This window comes from Typha latifolia, chromosome 2 (assembly GCF_019914945.1).
Source record: "Typha latifolia isolate L0001 chromosome 2, TyphaL0001v2, whole genome shotgun sequence".
NCBI lineage: Eukaryota > Viridiplantae > Streptophyta > Magnoliopsida > Poales > Typhaceae > Typha > Typha latifolia.
This window is the reverse complement of record NC_133087.1, coordinates 15,219,715-15,237,313: the sequence shown is the minus strand read 5'-3', so window position 1 is coordinate 15,237,313 and position 17,599 is coordinate 15,219,715. Positions and strand designations below refer to the sequence as shown.

Below are 17,599 nucleotides of genomic sequence, written 5' to 3'. Positions count from 1 at the left end.
GTCCTTTTTTATAATTGCTAGGGTTCCGTACACAATAAGAGTGAGTATCAAATTATTGAAAATGTGATAAATAATCAATTATTACACACTATTTTCCATAGTGGAGAGATAAAATAATTAAATAAACAGTACAAGAAAAAACAAACACTTAACTCAGAGAGTCACTGAATCATAACTATTAACACCTACAGGGAGAGGTCAAGATTAAAATGTGGTGGTCGTTCCTCGGCTTTCTCTTTTACCTTAGAAACGAGCTCTTGTAGCGCTACCTTGAAGTCAACCAGTTCTTCCAGCGTCATATCTTCCGTTGACTTATTCCACCAGAATCTACTGCTCTTCCTCAACTCTGATGCCGCACGTAGCTCCTCCTGATCACTGCCGTCATCTCTTCTTCCACGCGTACGACGTGACATCCTCCAAGGCTTGTTCGCCAACGCCGGCGCTGCTCGTTCTTGATCAGCTAACGCGTCAATCGAACGGCTGTTTAAGAAGCAGTCGACGACCAAGTCGAAGTCAGGACTACCGTAGGTGAAAACGTTTCTCGCCGGCGAGAAAACCAACGCTGCTATCAGGAAGCCGAGGCCGGCTAGGTCGTCGGCCTTCTTGAAGAACCCTTTCTTCCGCTTCGAGAAGCTGATCAGGCGCGAGTGCTCGTCCTCGATCTTGTGGGGCCCCATGACGATGCATGTATATATACGTACGTGCCCGGAAAGGCCATATTTATAAGAGCACGTACGCACGTATGTTAGTTTTCCGGCTATTTCGAGATAAGAGATGATAAATACGATTAGTTTGGAGATATTTGGTAACTTGGTTTGGAATCTTATAATTCCAATAGTTGGATAGATCTCCCCTTTGGTTTAACCTGGAACCAATAATATCCATGATTTCATAACACCCAAGACTTAGTTAATTAGAAACAATCTGATTAATTACTAAACCACACGATACCAAATCTTTTCTCTTACTAAAAGATTGCAGATTTTAAGGATACATAGAGGCAAAACAAATCACACAAACCACTAATCACTCATAATACCTTAAAAGAATTCAAACTATATCTATATACTAAATAAAAATAAATAAAAAAAATCTGCAATCAAAAGCAATTATTTTCAATACACTGGCACAGCTTCATCAATCACGATCTCCATTGGGGGAAGCCGAGCGTTAGAGGTTTCTCTATCCAGAGAAAATTAGCACGCTCTTCTACCTTCTTCTTAAGCTCTTGTAGCCGTAACTTGAACTCGTTCAGCTCTCCTATCCCAAGATCACACGCAGATTTATTCCACCAGAATATATCGCTCTCTATAAACTCCAATGTGAAATCCTCATCATCATCGTCGTCGTATTCATTGTCTCCTTCATCCATGCAGCCCACGATATCCTTATCCTCGTTGTCATGGCTTTCGCCGTTGGCTGCGCCACCCTCCTGCGTGTTTGAAGCCTCGTCGGGCGCTCGTTCTTGAATCGGCACCGCGGCTACCGGAGGATTGGCGTTCATGAACCTCTCGATGACCGAGTCGACGTCAGGGACGCCGTAGACGAAGGTGTTGTTCGCGGCGGAGTGCACCAGGACGGCCACGTCGAAGCCGCGGACGGCGAGGTCGTTCGCCTTCTTGAAGAGACCTTTACGCCGCTTCGTGAAGCAGATCTGGCGCGAGTGTTTCTGGTCGATCTTCCTGATCTCGATCTTCTGGCGGCCCATGGATTTTCTTTTTTTGGGTACTTGAAGATTAGATTGGATTAGAAAAAGAAGTTAGTAATAGAACAGTTAATAGAACAGTTAATAGAAGTTAGTATTTATATAGGAAGAGTACGAATTAGAGAGACTACGGAATACGAGTTAGATACGAGTTTGAGATAGAGATGGAAACTACCAATACCAATAGAACTTGAACACTACTATAGTATTGATAAGAAATTTAAGAGTTTGACTACCAGTCTACTTCTATGGAAAAATAAGTTCATATATAAAAAAAATTTAAAAATAATAATAATAAGTCTAGTTTTTTCAAATTTTGTTAGAAATATAATGTAATTTCTAACCAAATTCTAAAAAAAATCCAAATTCTTCTAACAAAATTTGAAAAAACTATACTTATTATTATTTTTTTTAAATTTTTTTTAAATATCACATCGAAATCTTATTATAACTCTTTCACAATTATTGTTACAACTAGATTTTAATAGAATATTTATAAAATATTCGTAATAAATAGTTACTAAGATAATTAAATACATGTAAATAACTAATAAGATATACTTATTTTCTAAAGTTTAACCATAAAATATTTTTAACCATACTTATTTTTTGCAATGCACCGGGCTCCATATATATTAAAATAATAATATAATATATATTATTATATTAGTTATTTTAAATTACTTAATAGATCATCTTAGCGTTATTATTTTTTAATAAAAAATATATGGTTAGAAAACTCTCATCGAGATCTTTAAAATAAGACTAATATTTAGTAGTTTTAGAAGAATTTTAAATTACTAGTTTTTTAATTAAACGCATCGAAATTACATTATACAAAATAAACATCGAAATAAGCATTACATGTCATTAACTAAAAATATCAAAATTATATTACATAAAATAAGCAGAAATTAACCAAACATAAAAGAAATAATAGATGTTTAATATTCTGATAAGTCATCTCCGTAGCCACCGATTCCAGTTCCGTAGACACCGGTTCCGGTTCCGGTTTCATTTTTAATGTATTTCATATTTGATGTATTTCATATCTAATATATTTTAATATTTAATATTTACATTAGGAATAATTTTGAGTAATTATATTTTAGGACACATAATTTATTACTCATTTTTTATAAATAATAAAAATTTAAATTAACTCAAAAATAATTTAATATTAGACTCATTTTAAAGGTCTCAATGAGGCCTTTCCAATGGTATTATTTTTTGTTAAAAACTAATTAGTAAAACTAATTATATACTCAGTTTAACTAACTAAATTATTTAATAAATGATACAAATGAAATTAAAATTATTGAATGTAATAATTATTGGGTAATTTTAGTATTTCAAAAGGATGAAATGACATATGGAGCTGGGCTCAATTTTCACGGTGGGGCTCCAAATTTGGAGCCCTACTATTGCTAGCTCCAAATTTGGAGCTAGTTTTAGAGCCCGGTTGAGGGTTGAGCTCCAATGGGGCTCTAAAACTAGCTCCAAATTTGGAGCTAGGAATAGTGGGGCTCCAAATTTCAAGCCCCACTATGAAAATAGAGCCCGCATTTCAACCTTTTAAAAATACTAAAATTACCCAATAATTATTATATTCAATAATTTTAATTCTATTTGTATCCTTTATTAAATAATTTAGTTAAATAAGAGTTCAAGCCCTCAAACCAAACATCCTATCTTTTAGAATAAAGGGAAATTTATATATAACACCCTACATTTTAGCTAAATTTGCATTTACACCCTACGTTTTTACTATTTATAAATATTCAATTAATATTTATAGAAAACACCCTGCTGTTAGTTCTGTTAGCTTAACTTAACCAAACCCTACGGTTAAGTTAACTACACTAATATGATTACCAAAATACCCTCGTCTAAGTTACCCAACATATACACAATTTAACCCAAACCCAACCCAACCAAACCCAGCCTAACCTAACCTAACATAACTTAACCTAACCAAACTTAACCCAACAAATACCCAAATCTATCTCAGATTTTAGAAAACCCTCAATGCGATCATTGTTAATTTAAAATCTTCGATTTTTGTTCTTCTTCGTATTAGAAATTTGAATTTTGCAAACACCCCACATCATTACAACTCAAATTTGAGCTCATTGATGATGACATTAATCCTCTTATGAGGTACATAAAAAGTAAATTTGAGCTCATTAATTAGCTAATAGCTATGCCATTTTTGAAATCCATATTTTAACATTTCAAATAGGATGTAGGTTCAGGATTTGATCAATGAAATTGTTGTAAAAAGTAAAACCCAAGCTATGCCATTTCCAAAAATCGAAGCTATGCCATTTTCCAAATCTAAAACTAAATCTAAAGAAAATATCAAACCCAAGATAGAGGAGGAGAAGAGAGAGTTGTTAGAAGAAAAATCCTACATTTTCTTGATCAAAAGAAGCTATAGGGTTCTGCCCTAAAAGAGAGGAAGAGAGAAGAACTAGAAATAGGGAGGAAGCAGAAGAAGATGTGTAAGGGTATTTTTGTCATTTAATAAAATTAATTGTAAATTTGATAAAATATTATAGAATATTCAACTAACACATGGTATTTTCTGCAAATATTAATTAAATCATAGCGCTCGATCGGTAAATAGTGAAAACGTAGGGTGTAAATGTAAATTTAGTTAAAAGGTAGAGTGTTATATACAAATTTTTCTATAATAAATTATCATTCCAGAGAAAGGATCGTATGTAGCACCGGGCGCAGGTGTTTGCTGCGGTAGTTTACTTGGCAAGTCCTCGGCATTTCAAGATGAATTCGAAACCCTTTTTCCTTATCCTAATACTACCTCTGTCTCTACCAATAGGAGTGAAGCTCTACGAACTGGCTTCAAATCCAACACCGCCTACTGGACTAGTTTGAGAAGGCGCAGAGAGATAACGAACCTACTCAATTCCTCTTCAAATCGCAATGCCGCAAGCCTGACTCGAAGAAGAACAATATGGATACGATCTCTTCTTCCTCTTTCTTGTCAATTCCAAGTATTTCCTCTCACTATTCCATGCATTCATCCCTCTTTTTGTGGGTGTTTATAGATAGATTGCGTAATCCTTTCTTTCCATGTCTCAGGATTGCTCGTACCTTCCAAGGTAGCGATTGGAGGTTATAAAATCCACAAGAAGCAACCACTGTTATGGTAAGTATGACTTCACAAGTTCCGTTTAACCGGCATCTGTTCTGTGTATTACAACTGTTTGATGAAATGCGTGAATGATACTTTCTGTGAATTAGTGTCTTGGGTAGCGAGGAAGGAATTGCAAGTGGAAGGAAGCACGGGGACCATGGAAGCCGGAGGGCGGTACTTATGCTCACGGTGGTCGGCTCAGGGTTGTTGGTCGCATTATCTGCTCATGGGAAGGTGAAGAGTAGGAGCCCTTATGATGAGAGGCGCCTGCTTGAACAGAACAAGAAGATACAAGAGGCGAACCGCGCACCAGAGGACTTCCCAAATTTTGTTAGAGAAGGTAATTGTTCAACTTTGGTTGGATTTCGGAGCTTACGGGAACTTGAGTAAGCATATTGTAGGAACTTTTAATTAAGTGATCAATTACTTGCAATAAACTAAATTACTTGTAGATTTGCTATTGTTGATGTATGAAACAGGCTGATAAAAAAATAGTGACCAAGAACAGCACTTGGAATAACCACTTACAGGAAGCAAAATCTGAATTAGATACGTTTTGTTTCTTAAGTCCAAATAACAAGGACTTGATACATTTAAGTTGAGGAACTATATGGAGGACGGACTATCTAACTTTTGGTTGAGAAACTATCGTTCGGTAATATGAATCTCTGTTATTGTGGTATTCGTGTACTAATCAATTGGCTGTTAATGCTAGGTGTTAGGTTGTTGTATGAATGGGTTGTTTCTTCTAGAATGAATGTGAATGTCCATCTTATGAATATGGCACTGACAAGTCCTTGGAACATAATCCAGGTTTTCAAGTCAACGTGGTGACATCTGATAACTATTTGAAACGTGATTCTGGACTTATATATCGAGATATAGAAGTTGGTAAAGGTGATTACCCGAAGGATGGCCAACAGGTTTTTCCTTCTGTTGTCTTGACAGGCTCATGTTTTATTATAATTAGAGATTAAGTAGCTTTATCTTTTGTCCTTTGAATTGTTGATGAAATAAATTATTCATGAGCCATACTTATAATGAAGCATGCTAACAGTGTATTCATATTGTTCTATTATTTTTAGAAGGTCAAGTATCTGTGGATTATTAATTTAGTGATAACACCATTGAATAAAAGAAAAAAAATCTAGATTACAGAAGAAATCAAAGTGAAGAATTTGATCAAGAAAATAATCCAAGAACATAAGGGTTGGTTGTGTGAATCATCTTCTATGAAAGATTAGTTATGTAACATAAGCTAATTCCTCCCTTTTTGATTTTCCTTTGCCTTAGAATTTGGCAGAATTTGTATAGGATTGGAATTTTGGAACCAGTTTGGCAGTTGGTCGTAAAAAATCTGTAATGTTGATGACTTGATGTTAGGTTGCTTCTGCATTATTATACAAGGTAGTGATGATGTTGATGATGATTGTGGAATTGTAGAAACTGACATGGGTGCTTTTCTTGAACTTGGTGCATGAATTATGTTGTCGTAATGCATTTCATAAAAGTGGGTTATTAGAGGTATTCTTGCCAACAAGGAGAGTACTATTCTTTTTCTGAAAATTTAGCAACAGGTTTTAAAATATAAGGGCAATTATCTTTACGCGTGCATACGCAAACACATAGATAGGTCTCAGTCGGTTCCTTCTTACATATTCATTTGCCAGCCATTTGAGGACACTTTTAACTTTGGTTATTTTGGAATAACAGGTGATATTTCATTATGTTGGCTACAATGAATCAGGCCGTCGCATTGATAGCACTTACTTGCAAGGTGCACCTGCAAAGATTCGTTTAGGCAACAAGTCGCTTGTCCCAGGCAATTTTTGAACCAAACTTTGAGCAACTGTAGTTTTTTTTCAGTTTGTATATCATCCAGTATTTAACAGGACGGGAAATTGGTTAGTGCAGGATTCGAAGAAGGAATACGAGATATGAAACCAGGGGGAAAGCGAAGAATCATCATTCCTCCAGAACTTGGGCCTCCAGTTAGTTCTTTACTTTGTGCTTTCTAGAATATAATTCTCCCTGTTTCCAGTTTACTGCTTCTGTAGGTGGATAAGTAGAATGTTCTTCAAGAAACCTAAGCCTGGTTGGACCCATATCAGCTTCTCCACTCTGACAGAATTATTGAACACTGAATCCACCAATTTCTTCACAAGAATATAGTATCTTTATTTGTATTGTTACAGACATGGGCGCTGATAAATTTATAGACCATCTATCTTGGATATTTCAATGCTTATTGCCATTAGATAATATATAGAATGATGTTTTCTGAAAAGTTATATGAGAACACAGAAATGGAGAAAACATATTGCTGATTTAGGCATATTACCTTCCTTGAAATTGTAATGGATTGTTAAATCCTTTACCTTCTATAGATACTGATTATCCAACGCAAACTATTTGCAGGTCGGGCCGTCGACATTCTTCAGTGCAAAGCAGTTTGAAGTTTTTGACATAGAACTACTCGAAGTTCAAGACTGTGAAAGGAGGACCGTAGCCTTCTTTTATTCGGATGTAGTCTGCAAATGAGTAGACAGCATTCAAATTTTCTTCGCAGCTGTTAACTTCTTTGCTCACTGATTGTACAATCATTTTAACGCGACCAAATTTAATATGTAGGCATATTAGTTGATTTTAGGGTTAAAAGCACTTATCATAGTAGGCTCTACATTTGATTGAATTAATCCTCTGTTTGGCTATTGGTAACAGATCATGGTCATTCTATTGATTGCTTGCTGAGGCTCCCAAAGATGATGGTAATCCAATTATGAGTAAATGGGAAACCAAATTTGATCAAAAAACTTTTGTGGGACAAATAGTATATCAATCATTTTATACAATATCAGCATTTCATGTTAGATTAAACCTCAGACTTGCCTCCTTTACCATCCTCCTTTACTTGTGATCAAAGTGTATATCCCCCAATGTCCATCACTTAAAATATCCAGCACTTAAAGAACAATGCTGACAAGGGCTCTACAAATTATTGCAAAACCATAAATCCCTTCACAGTTACACCAATATTTAAAAGTGTAACAATCCCCCTCTTCTATACCCCTAACCTGAATCTTGATCTACTGGTCTCACATCTCACTACATTTGGCTTACTGTATCACAATGGCTCCCATAATAGGAGCAGATAACTTAAAAGCTAACAAACAGATTTATACAACATTAGTTGTTCAGCATATGCGTGCCTTAGTGCTGTCAGTTAGGGAGGAAAGTACAACTGTAATGGGATCAAATCTTGATATACATAAACCCAACCCTATGTTGGGCCTTGAATCGAATAAAGTTTATATAATCCTTCTATCCATTTAGAACAACAACTGAAGGGAATCAGGAAGCATATTGATGCTTCAAGTTAGGCCATTTAGAGGAGCAAAGAATGATCATCAGTCTACAATTATACATGGGAGAACAATGAGCACAATGCACAAAATTCACATGGCATCCTTAGCAAGCCTCAGTTGTATGTCTCTTGAATGTGCAAGATCGCTGCTCGGTGTCGCTAGTAGGTGATGATCTAGCTTTTCCTCATCGCTCTCCTCAATGGTTGATGAGGCAAATGATGCCGTGTCATCTTCTGTAGAACAATTGGTTTCATGAAGAATTGATAATTAGCAACTGCATCCTCATAACATTTGAAAATTTGTAAAACTATCAAATAGTCTTAGTCAAAGAAGTTCTGAAGATTTTGGCTTACAGGAAACCTAATTCCAAGATATTGTTAAGATTTTGTTTTACATGGGCAAATTGGTCACTCTAATAGCCATGAAATGACCATTCTTCCGCTTTAGTTAGGTTTCCAGATGCTGTGGGGCAGATGGAATTCTAAATGCAAAAACTCAAAAATGGAAAGGTGGACAGAGCTTTATCCAATTATATTGTGGGGGCAGATGGCCTTCTAAATGCAAAATCTGAAAAGTGGAAAGGTTGACAGACCTTTATCCAATTGTACAGTTTTCTGACACCGAGCACCCAAGTCCTTTGCAGTTTAAGAATAAAACTACCACACTGTATTAAATAAGCAAGGAAAATACAAGAAAAGAACTTACCAGAGAATGCAGGATGAGTTGGCACATGACTGACTGCACTAACTTGAATACTTTCTGGTAGAAGACAGTTGAAGAAGGAACCTGACATTTCAATAAGTCCATACAAGTCAGCACCTATCATTCTTCAACGGCATCTGAGGCTTTAATATATTGTATTAAACACTAACCTAATCTAGCAAGCCGATTCACCCACCCTGGAATAGGTTTTCCAGTCAAACGTGTGCAGACATCCTCAGTGAAATGATTGCAATTCTTGGCAATCAAATGATAGGTGTCACCATGATACTTTCCTGCAAGATTTTCAATAAACAGACGAAAATCTGAACGCGACATGTCAGTGGAGCCCAGCCATACAGAACGTCTAAAGACAAATCCAGGGCAGCTTTTTGGTTCCACCTCAAACACTCCACTTGTTGGGTACTCATGGGCACCAAACCCGTACTCCATGCCATGAACTGCTTGTTAAGAATTAGTATTCAGGTGATATAATTCTATTACAAAGAAACGGAGAAGATGAAGCAGGATAACCAGACAGACTCCTGACTGAATAGCTGTCTTTTTTTATTTTGTGTAACTTATGAAACTTCCAACAATTGGTTGCAAAAAGAGTAAGGTAAGTAGAAGTTATTGACCCATAGTATCTTGCTACTATGTTTTCTCAGGTTTCCCATATTCTAGAGAAACTGAATGACTTGATCAAGCAAAATATGAAAATTTTACCATGCTAAAATAATACCATTGCAGTCACTTATATTCTCCTTGTTTCCGATTTTGGTTGTTTCATCCTAGTTGACTCTCGTGTTTCTCTGATCTAGTTCAAGTTACTTTCTAGTTTAAGTGTGTTTCTATGCGCATTTTTGACCATCTAGTGTTATCATTGCCTGCTATCAACTTGCAGCGAAGGACAGTTGAAGATCCCGTTTCAATTGTCCTCGAGTTAAACTGGATGCCCAAACGTAAGAATTACTAGTTGCCATGATGATTTGTGGGAAATTCTGTACTGTGTCATTACGTATAGTGAATCTAAAACACCAAAGTTCAGAAAATCATTTCGAAAGAGAAAATGAAAATAAGTACATATTATCAGGCAGCTATCAAACATGTGCTGCAGCTAAATCTGGTCACCCATAACAGCACTATCAAATTATATGGATGAGAATTGCACTTTGAATCGTGTGCTTACTCAACACTATCTCAGTAGCATAGCTCCTAGGATCTAATGCTGTTAAGACTATGTATAGGAGCCTACAGCCTATCATCATGATGGCAAATAAGTACTGAGTTTGAAACATGAGCATCAATGCCTATGATGTTGTTGAACTTATTTTGATACTTTAGGCTTGATTTGAAGGTAAAACCCTATATTTTGTTTGCATCTATTAGCCAAATTAATTATTGTATACCATAACACTACAAGACTTCACCAACGAATGCCAATCTAATTGTTATTCCCACATCAATTTCAATGCTAATTAAGTTAACAGAAATAGTTAGAATAAGGCCTGAAAAATCATTGTTATGGTGAAAGAAAACCACCACCATTGGTAGGGAAACATGAGCCTTGTCTACTCCAAACTGTACTTCTCAACATATGTGGACAAATAGGGACTGTCTTGAATTGATAAGAAACAACTAACATTGATTATATCTGCTAAAGAAGTTAAAATGAGACTAGGTAATAACTCGAGTGATGTTAATATAATTTCTCTTATTAAAAATGATTATACTCTTCAGCAATTTTTACAAGTAAATCTAAAAAAAAAGCTCCTCGTCCAATTTCTCCTGGAAGGAATTTGTGAGTTTGGCAAATTTAACAATCTGCAATAACTCATTAAGTTCCAACAAAGTGAAAACTTTGTTTTGTTTTTTTGACAAATTGTTCAAAACCACCCTTTCAGACTTCCACCTCTTATGTCATTAATAGTCTCTCTGATTATAGCATTAATTGTACTTTTAATATTGAAAATTTAGTGGCTTACCAATTGTATATGAATACCCTCACTAAAACATAAATTACATCCGCTACTATTCTAGACATATCTGATATACCACCCATTATTTCTCATTTTCATCCACACTACCCGTACTTCAGCATCCACTCAAATCACATTTACGATCTTTTTTCACCAAATCAGATGCATACCACCAAGAACCAATATTCCAAAAGTATCCATCTTGCACAAGAACATCTCATAATTGAGGATTCAAAGACATAGAAGTAAATAACAACGAAGCAGAATTTTAGTATCCCCAGGTTCAAAACATCGCATTCAGAGCCTGAATTCCAAACAAGATCTCGCAATGACATCAACAAAAAAGTGAAACTGAGAACGTACCTTCGATCCCCGAGTGGAAGATCCCGAGGCCAACCCAATAAAGGTAGTCGTTGATCGGGGTAAGATCGTACACGTTCAGATACAGATGAGTCGTACTACTTCCACCATCGCTCTCCTCCTTCCCAGAAGAAGAATAACACTTGAGAAGAGACCCCATGAAACCGAGAAACCCTTCAAACTCCCCAACCTCACGGCCGGTTCCCCCTCTCCAAGTCCATGAAATCGCGCTCGAGCTCGACGATTCTTCGCCAAATCGAGCACACTGGCACGCACGAAATTGAAACCCTAGAAATTGGGGAGATTTCTATGTCGATCTCTTCTCCTCAAACCTTTTTCGCGGAAAGGGGGGAAAAAGTAGCTCAAGTAACTCGTTGGAAAGCGATCGCCTTTTTGTGCGGGACCCGAACATAAGCTTCCCAATAACTCCCCAAGTTGAAACCTTAAGCTTAGTCCACCAAAGAAGTGATTAGTTACTAATTATCCAAATTAAACAAGCATTTAGTTGATAGATTTAATGATTTCATCTGCCAAAGGAAAACTTTAATAAATAAATATGAGAATATGCAGGTTCTACTTCTAGATAGGACAATTTATTGAAGGCAACCTTATGTTTTGTCTTTATTATTATTTACACCCTCTATCGTAAAAATATTTATCATTCAGACCCTCCAAAAATAGTCTGTTACCCTGTCGATTAGTTAAATTAACCATGAATGTAAAATGACTTTCATACCCTTGAGTAAGGTTTTTATATTTTAAGAGTAAAAAAAGTGAAAAGGCCAAGGTTGAGGAAGCTTAATGGAAATATTTAATCATAGAAACATTTTCTAATAAATATATACAGAAAGCTCTGTGAGGTTCAAGAACCAATTATACACAGAATAGGTGTAGGCATGTAAGAAACAATATACAAAATAGGTGTTTCAATCCTTCAAGTGCCCTGGCAGTTAAAATCATGAGGTTCTGCCACATTATAGTATAAACAAGATGATCTTCCATCAAATTTTGAGATCATGTGGTGGGCCGCTAATCCGCAATATCTCTTCCCAAGACGTGCGATGCAAATGTCGATGATCCTTTTGAACATACTGTCATCCTGAATGCATGGTTGCTTGAGAAATTCCGCCAGCGGCATCCACTGGGCGTAGAAAGAAACATGCTATCAGAAGACAGAAGATTTGCTCAAATAATCAACTGCAGAAATAATCATCCCTACGAAAATTATATGTTGGACAAAGAAAAGTGGCTAAAATGGTGACAAGAGTTCTACATTCAGTACTGTCTTAATCTTTAGCGATTTGATTAGTCTGTATAAGCTGATTGAACCAGGAAGACAGAACCTGAGGTATAATATGAGAAATTGCATTTGATGATACAATGTGAATTGCTAGAAACAAATATGTTTGTTAAAGAGCTCCATGTAGCAATTTTATGCAATAGAATGGTAGGCACAGCAAGGATGAAAAACAAAAAATTTAAGTAGGAGCTCTTTGGATTAATCCCTGTCATCAGAATCTATTATGTTCGTAAGCAATCAATGTTAATTCTCATTGTCCTTAACGACGACAATATAATAGGTATATAAGTTGTGGAGCATGAAACCCCTACTCGCCTCGAGATAATGAAAAACAATGCAATAATCATATAACCAGCAAATAAAAAACTGAGTTCCAAAGATATGAATGCTCTACTTGTACTGAACCAAAAACAATATTTACCTTAGCTGCTTGTACCTCCATATCATCTATGTTGATCTTGTGTGATAAAGGTCTCAGCATACAGACGAAGAACAAATCTGATTTTTCAAATGCCACGTGATGTGCATGCCTAATAAGGATGAAATAAATCAATGAATTAACTTCTAGAAAATAATATCTTTATTTCTCTAATAAATTGTTCACACTGCCCCATTTCAACCAAAAGTTAAGGCCATTACAGAAGATCACTACTATCAACTAAGAGGCGGCATTAATGGATGTCAACCATGTATAGAAATAAGTGGAATGATCTCCAGGTTCCCAGATCCACCAAATCCTAACTCACAATGAACTCTTTTGAGAACACGCACATTTAGACAATAATACTCAGGGAAAAAGATTACAGAAGAACTTAAATCATAGTATTTTCCTTGTATAGACTCATAAAACCAACAGGATAATCTTGCATGTCTTACATGATGAGCATAAATGCATGCTCCATGTTTCTTTTTATAGTAGTCCTATGAATTTCAGGTTACTAATTATATAACACGTGTGTGTTGGAGGGTGTCACTTAGAGGGATGGTGCATTAGGCCTCTTGAGAATGATATTACAGTTCTAAAAGTACTAAAATAATTGCACTTGAAGAGTGACATTGAGAATGTGATTTGCATTAGCTTTTCTGAGTCAAACTAGAAAATTTCTGAAAATATGCAGCAATCAGAAGTATCATTACCTAAATGCAATCACTTCCACAAATTCAGTGTCGATCTGTACAATGCATCAGAGGTTGCATTAACATTCAGTTTGGTAGCCTACTTAAGTTGCATAAAATGTGTATTTATAAAACAAAAATATGTATGAGTTTGTGCCTTACACCAGTTTCCTCCTTAACTTCTCTTACAGCCCCAGCAAAGATCTCCTCAGACTACAAAATTGAAAATACTGAATGACATAGTGTGGATTTTAATCATTATATATTGTATGCTATTGTAGTTCTGGCTGAGAAGTTACCTCATGAATGAACCCCGTAGGAAGTTTCCAAACACCACAAAGTGATGAAGCGCAATACTTCTCTTGAACAACTAGCACCTTCGAAAGTTTGTTAGTGTGGCATCAGTAAAATTGTAAAATTGAAATGTATGCACTTATTTGGCGGTGAGCATCTTTGAAGTTCTAATAGGTTATGGTTATCATAGAGGATAGAACCGCGAGCAGAGTCATCACACAATACTAAATGTTGAGGTCATCATGTGAGTATCTACTCCCTAAGCAAATTCCGACAGTTCACAGTATCAACCAGAACACTGATACTGCAATAAGTTCTAAAGCAGTGACCATTTCACTCAGGAATTTCCTTAAGTTTTCAGGCAGTCAAGATCCATCCTCATAGCTGCATGAAATTGGTTTTATATACACATAATTTACAATATAACAGTAGGATCCTCGACTATTCACCATCAAAATTAAAACAAGCAACATATGTTCTATTTTACCAGGAAAGGACATAATAAATCAAAAAAAGCTGGTATCGTTATACAGATACATAGTTTATCTCAGGACATGAATTCTGTGATTATACTTAAAAGATTCCAGAATAAGTTCAGAAATTTATATTGTCCAACTTTTGTTGCAATTCATTGCTTCAGACACTTCAGAACAAAATAAAACATCATTACATGTGGTAATATGGCTAAAATTGGAAAGTCTGCAACTTATATTTGCATTTCACGACAAACAAATGGAGTATCAGTCTATCAGGTAAGTACATTCTTACATCGCAGAAAAGGAAGAAGCATCATCTCTTCCAATGTAGCATTATAGGCATACCTCATTCTGATCATTGATCACGAAACCTCCAACTCCAACTTGATGTGATGCGTTGGCAGGAAGCATGCAAGGTCCATCAGGAATCCAATATGTTAACATTACATATGCTTCCTCTGCATGGTGGTACTTGAAGCCTTCCTGCATAACATGCTGGTAAAGTTATACTTCTGTGAGAAATGCTTTGAGCATTTTCTATATTTGTTAAAAAGTTGTCAGTCACGATACCAGTTTCGAATGGCATACATAGATCAAGATAACTGTCAGAATAAAGGACATGCCTACTACCATTAATTTCATATGCTACAGTACAAAGAAAATTTTTATAAGAAATGTAAGCCAGCATTACCACTTTAGATTTTCAATCAGGGAGATGGCTAATGAGAACATACCTTCACTGCTATTGGGACGTACTCAGATCGATCCAGTGGTAACTTAAGCCATACTCCCTTCTTTCCCTGAGAAAGATATATAAGTACTGATTCACTGATCATCTGAATGTTCTACAAATGAGATGCGATTTTCATATATTTTTTCCCAATTCTCTAGCGATTCATAAAAAAACTGGAAAATCTGAATGTCCACAGGTATAAATGGAGAACATATGAGCCTGTCAGCAAATATGATCTGCACCTCCATCAAGACATATCTTCACCTTATATGTTCAAAAAGCAACTGTGTGCCATTGGAAACTAGAAATATGATGTGCTATACAAATGAAATTGATAAATAAGAGCCTGATCTTACCATTAGTTTCCAATAAGAAAGAGAAGCCTGAAGGGCAGTACCAAAAGCATTAGTCTCCCATGGCAATCTGTCTGGATTGATGATGATTCCCCCATACTCATCTTCATAAGCATCAAGTATGTGGTCATTTGTAGGGGATGTCCATAAACATGAAGAATCATTAAATCCTTTCATATCAGAAGAATCACTTCTCAAGAACATCTTAGGAGCTATAGGCTCTATATTTTCACTCGATATTCTAGTAGTTGCATACGAAGCCTTCACTGGGAACACTGAAATTGGAAACATAAGAATATGAATGATGGAGATAGATCAACTTTAGAAGAATAAACCAAAATTCATAACACTGCTCCTGGTGCACAAAGAGAATAAACCAAATATTGAGATGGCTAACTTTCCAACTCAGCGGGTATGAACTGAGTTCATAGTGCACATAGTGTGAAACAAAATTCATAACAATGAGAGAGTTCAGTCTTGTTATCATAACACTCAGAAGATTAATACTTTTTATAAAGCTCGTATGTGCCACGACAATCTACATGAATCCACATTGAAAGGCATCGTAGTAATCTGTACAATAAGAAATCATCAATCACACTTGACTTGAATAAATTATTCCACTAAAAGATTACTGTGTGAGAAGTGTGGAACAGGACAATGCTTTGCTTAAGGTTTCATCCATGTAATCAAACTCAATCAGGAAATGCATAAACGCAGAGATGGCGTTTCTATGATTTTACTTGCACAAGAACCTATCTATCAATCATCGAACTTTGCTAATTAAACATCCATGCAGAACAGTAAAAACAAAACACAAATGGCTCATTTTAAAATTTAAAAAAAAAAAAAAAGCATTTGCTGATGGAGAAAACTACCTTTCCACTGGGAGGAACATAACCAATTTGAGAATCTCTCGCGACCCCTCAAGAAATTTGAGCATGTCTTCCCTAAGATTAGCCTCTCCGACCTCGAATCTAACACCACCTTCTCCATCACCCTCAAATAAAGCACACACCAAAACTTATATACTCCTCAGATAATATCTAAGAATCACTTCAACTGTTCAACAACAACAAAAAAAAACCCCATTTTGCCTATCAAATCAGCATCGAAAACAACAAGTAAGAACGTGGGAATTGTCGCATTTCGGATGCCGCAATGCTCACTAACTACAAAACCCCAAAATGCAAGAAACCCAGTTGATAATTCCCCGAAATTATGACTAATTAGGTAGAATCTTATCCTAAATCCGGTATCGGCCAAGTGGGTTTTGGTGCTACTATCTACTAATTGAGCGGTGGATAGTGTACGAAAGTGACTCGCAAGTTTTTTAAGCAATTTGCTGTAAACGTTGGTTGATTATTTGTTCTGATGGACTGCAGATCTGAACGAAAAGCATATGCCGTGAAAAGTGTGTCACTGGGCGTTCAGTCGTACCGTTGGTTCTTGTTAGCTAGCATGAGAGCACGTGATTCATGTTGGGGGTTTAGAGAATTCTTTTTTTCTTTTCTTTTTCTTTTCTTTCTTTTTTTCTGAAAATTTATCAAAAATGTTCCAATATTTTACTTCTATTAATATTTATTATTCGACCCTTATATTTTAGCTTCCATTGTCTATCTAAAAAATATCTAGAGTTAACTCCACTAGCAGCTAGTAAAATTTGAGAAAAAAAATACTTTATTACTTTAAAATGAAGATTATTTTTATTTATAAGCTTAATGTTATTTTGCATCTATAGTTAATTTAATTTATTTTTATGATAACTACACGATAGAGTATAAATAATAAGGATAATTCTTTTCCACAATTACTCATCAAATATTTTTTTTCTTACATAATGATCCTCTAAACTATTAGAAATATTTATTTCTTTGGAAGTAATTGTATACTAAAAAGAAAAGTTTAAGGGGCTAGAAAAGAATAATAGTTTATGGTGAAAAGAAAATTATCCTAAATAATAACAAAGTACAGGGTGTTTATGAAAAAATTTCTTTATTTTTAGAAAAAGAATATTCTTAATTAATTAGCTGTCGTTGATGTCGGCAGGGGAGTTGAT

General features: G+C 35.6%; 5 protein-coding genes across 6 annotated transcripts; 1 reads left to right on the top strand and 4 right to left on the bottom strand.

Moving 5' to 3' along the window:
- Positions 1 to 185: 185 nt before the first annotated feature.
- LOC140781962 (agamous-like MADS-box protein AGL61) lies at positions 186 to 677 on the bottom strand. Its single transcript, XM_073128276.1, has one exon. It carries the CDS (start codon positions 675 to 677, stop codon positions 186 to 188), a length of 492 nt encoding a protein of 163 aa, XP_072984377.1.
- Positions 678 to 1,141: 464 nt separating this feature from the next.
- On the bottom strand, positions 1,142 to 1,708 carry LOC140781961 (agamous-like MADS-box protein AGL61). Its single transcript, XM_073128275.1, has one exon. It carries the CDS (start codon positions 1,706 to 1,708, stop codon positions 1,142 to 1,144), a length of 567 nt encoding a protein of 188 aa, XP_072984376.1.
- Positions 1,709 to 4,413: 2,705 nt separating this feature from the next.
- Positions 4,414 to 7,613, top strand: LOC140781782 (peptidyl-prolyl cis-trans isomerase FKBP20-2, chloroplastic). The gene is made up of 8 exons (XM_073127986.1): positions 4,414 to 4,471; positions 4,548 to 4,722; positions 4,811 to 4,877; positions 4,973 to 5,205; positions 5,679 to 5,788; positions 6,579 to 6,687; positions 6,780 to 6,856; positions 7,284 to 7,613. Exons 2-8 carry the CDS (start codon positions 4,683 to 4,685, stop codon positions 7,404 to 7,406), a joined length of 759 nt encoding a protein of 252 aa, XP_072984087.1. The 5' UTR covers positions 4,414 to 4,471; positions 4,548 to 4,682; the 3' UTR covers positions 7,407 to 7,613.
- Positions 7,614 to 8,112: 499 nt separating this feature from the next.
- LOC140781783 (deSI-like protein At4g17486) lies at positions 8,113 to 11,754 on the bottom strand. Of its 2 annotated transcripts, none has more exons than XM_073127988.1 (4): positions 11,272 to 11,754; positions 9,103 to 9,390; positions 8,936 to 9,016; positions 8,113 to 8,460 (listed from the first exon to the last, which is right to left on the bottom strand). In XM_073127988.1, exons 1-4 carry the CDS (start codon positions 11,426 to 11,428, stop codon positions 8,321 to 8,323), a joined length of 666 nt encoding a protein of 221 aa, XP_072984089.1. In that variant the 5' UTR covers positions 11,429 to 11,754; the 3' UTR covers positions 8,113 to 8,320. The 2 variants fall into 2 exon arrangements, with proteins under 2 accessions (XP_072984089.1, XP_072984088.1); XM_073127987.1 differs by having other exon boundaries at positions 8,113 to 8,463; positions 11,272 to 11,691.
- Positions 11,755 to 12,056: 302 nt separating this feature from the next.
- Positions 12,057 to 16,963, bottom strand: LOC140782794 (nudix hydrolase 8-like). Its single transcript, XM_073129571.1, has 9 exons — positions 16,419 to 16,963; positions 15,544 to 15,815; positions 15,189 to 15,254; positions 14,800 to 14,937; positions 13,984 to 14,061; positions 13,847 to 13,897; positions 13,706 to 13,740; positions 12,990 to 13,098; positions 12,057 to 12,409 (listed from the first exon to the last, which is right to left on the bottom strand). The coding sequence occupies exons 1-9, from the start codon at positions 16,534 to 16,536 to the stop codon at positions 12,203 to 12,205; spliced, it is 1,074 nt and encodes a 357-aa protein (XP_072985672.1). The 5' UTR covers positions 16,537 to 16,963; the 3' UTR covers positions 12,057 to 12,202.
- Between the last annotated feature and the right edge of the window lie 636 nt (positions 16,964 to 17,599).

Excerpts from the sequence above, each read along its gene's own strand:
- LOC140782794 (XM_073129571.1), bottom strand. The coding sequence starts at position 16,536 with ATGGAGAAGGTGGTGTTAGATTCGAGGTCGGAGAGGCTAATCTTAGGG. Across the intron at positions 15,255-15,543 it reads TTTCTTATTGGAAACTAATG|GGAAAGAAGGGAGTATGGCT; the intron begins GTAAGATCAGGC and ends TATCTTTCTCAG. Across the intron at positions 13,741-13,846 it reads AAGTTAAGGAGGAAACTGGT|ATCGACACTGAATTTGTGGA; the intron begins GTAAGGCACAAA and ends TGCATTGTACAG.
- LOC140781783 (XM_073127987.1), bottom strand. The coding sequence starts at position 11,428 with ATGGGGTCTCTTCTCAAGTGTTATTCTTCTTCTGGGAAGGAGGAGAGC. Across the intron at positions 9,391-11,271 it reads CTTCCACTCGGGGATCGAAG|TTCATGGCATGGAGTACGGG; the intron begins GTACGTTCTCAG and ends CTTAACAAGCAG. Across the intron at positions 9,017-9,102 it reads GAATCGGCTTGCTAGATTAG|GTTCCTTCTTCAACTGTCTT; the intron begins GTTAGTGTTTAA and ends TTGAAATGTCAG.
- LOC140781782 (XM_073127986.1), top strand. The coding sequence starts at position 4,683 with ATGGATACGATCTCTTCTTCCTCTTTCTTGTCAATTCCAA. Across the intron at positions 4,878-4,972 it reads AAGAAGCAACCACTGTTATG|TGTCTTGGGTAGCGAGGAAG; the intron begins GTAAGTATGACT and ends TCTGTGAATTAG. Across the intron at positions 6,688-6,779 it reads CAACAAGTCGCTTGTCCCAG|GATTCGAAGAAGGAATACGA; the intron begins GCAATTTTTGAA and ends TGGTTAGTGCAG.
- LOC140781961 (XM_073128275.1), bottom strand. The coding sequence starts at position 1,708 with ATGGGCCGCCAGAAGATCGAGATCAGGAAGATCGACCAGAAACACTCG.
- LOC140781962 (XM_073128276.1), bottom strand. The coding sequence starts at position 677 with ATGGGGCCCCACAAGATCGAGGACGAGCACTCGCGCCTGATCAGCTTC.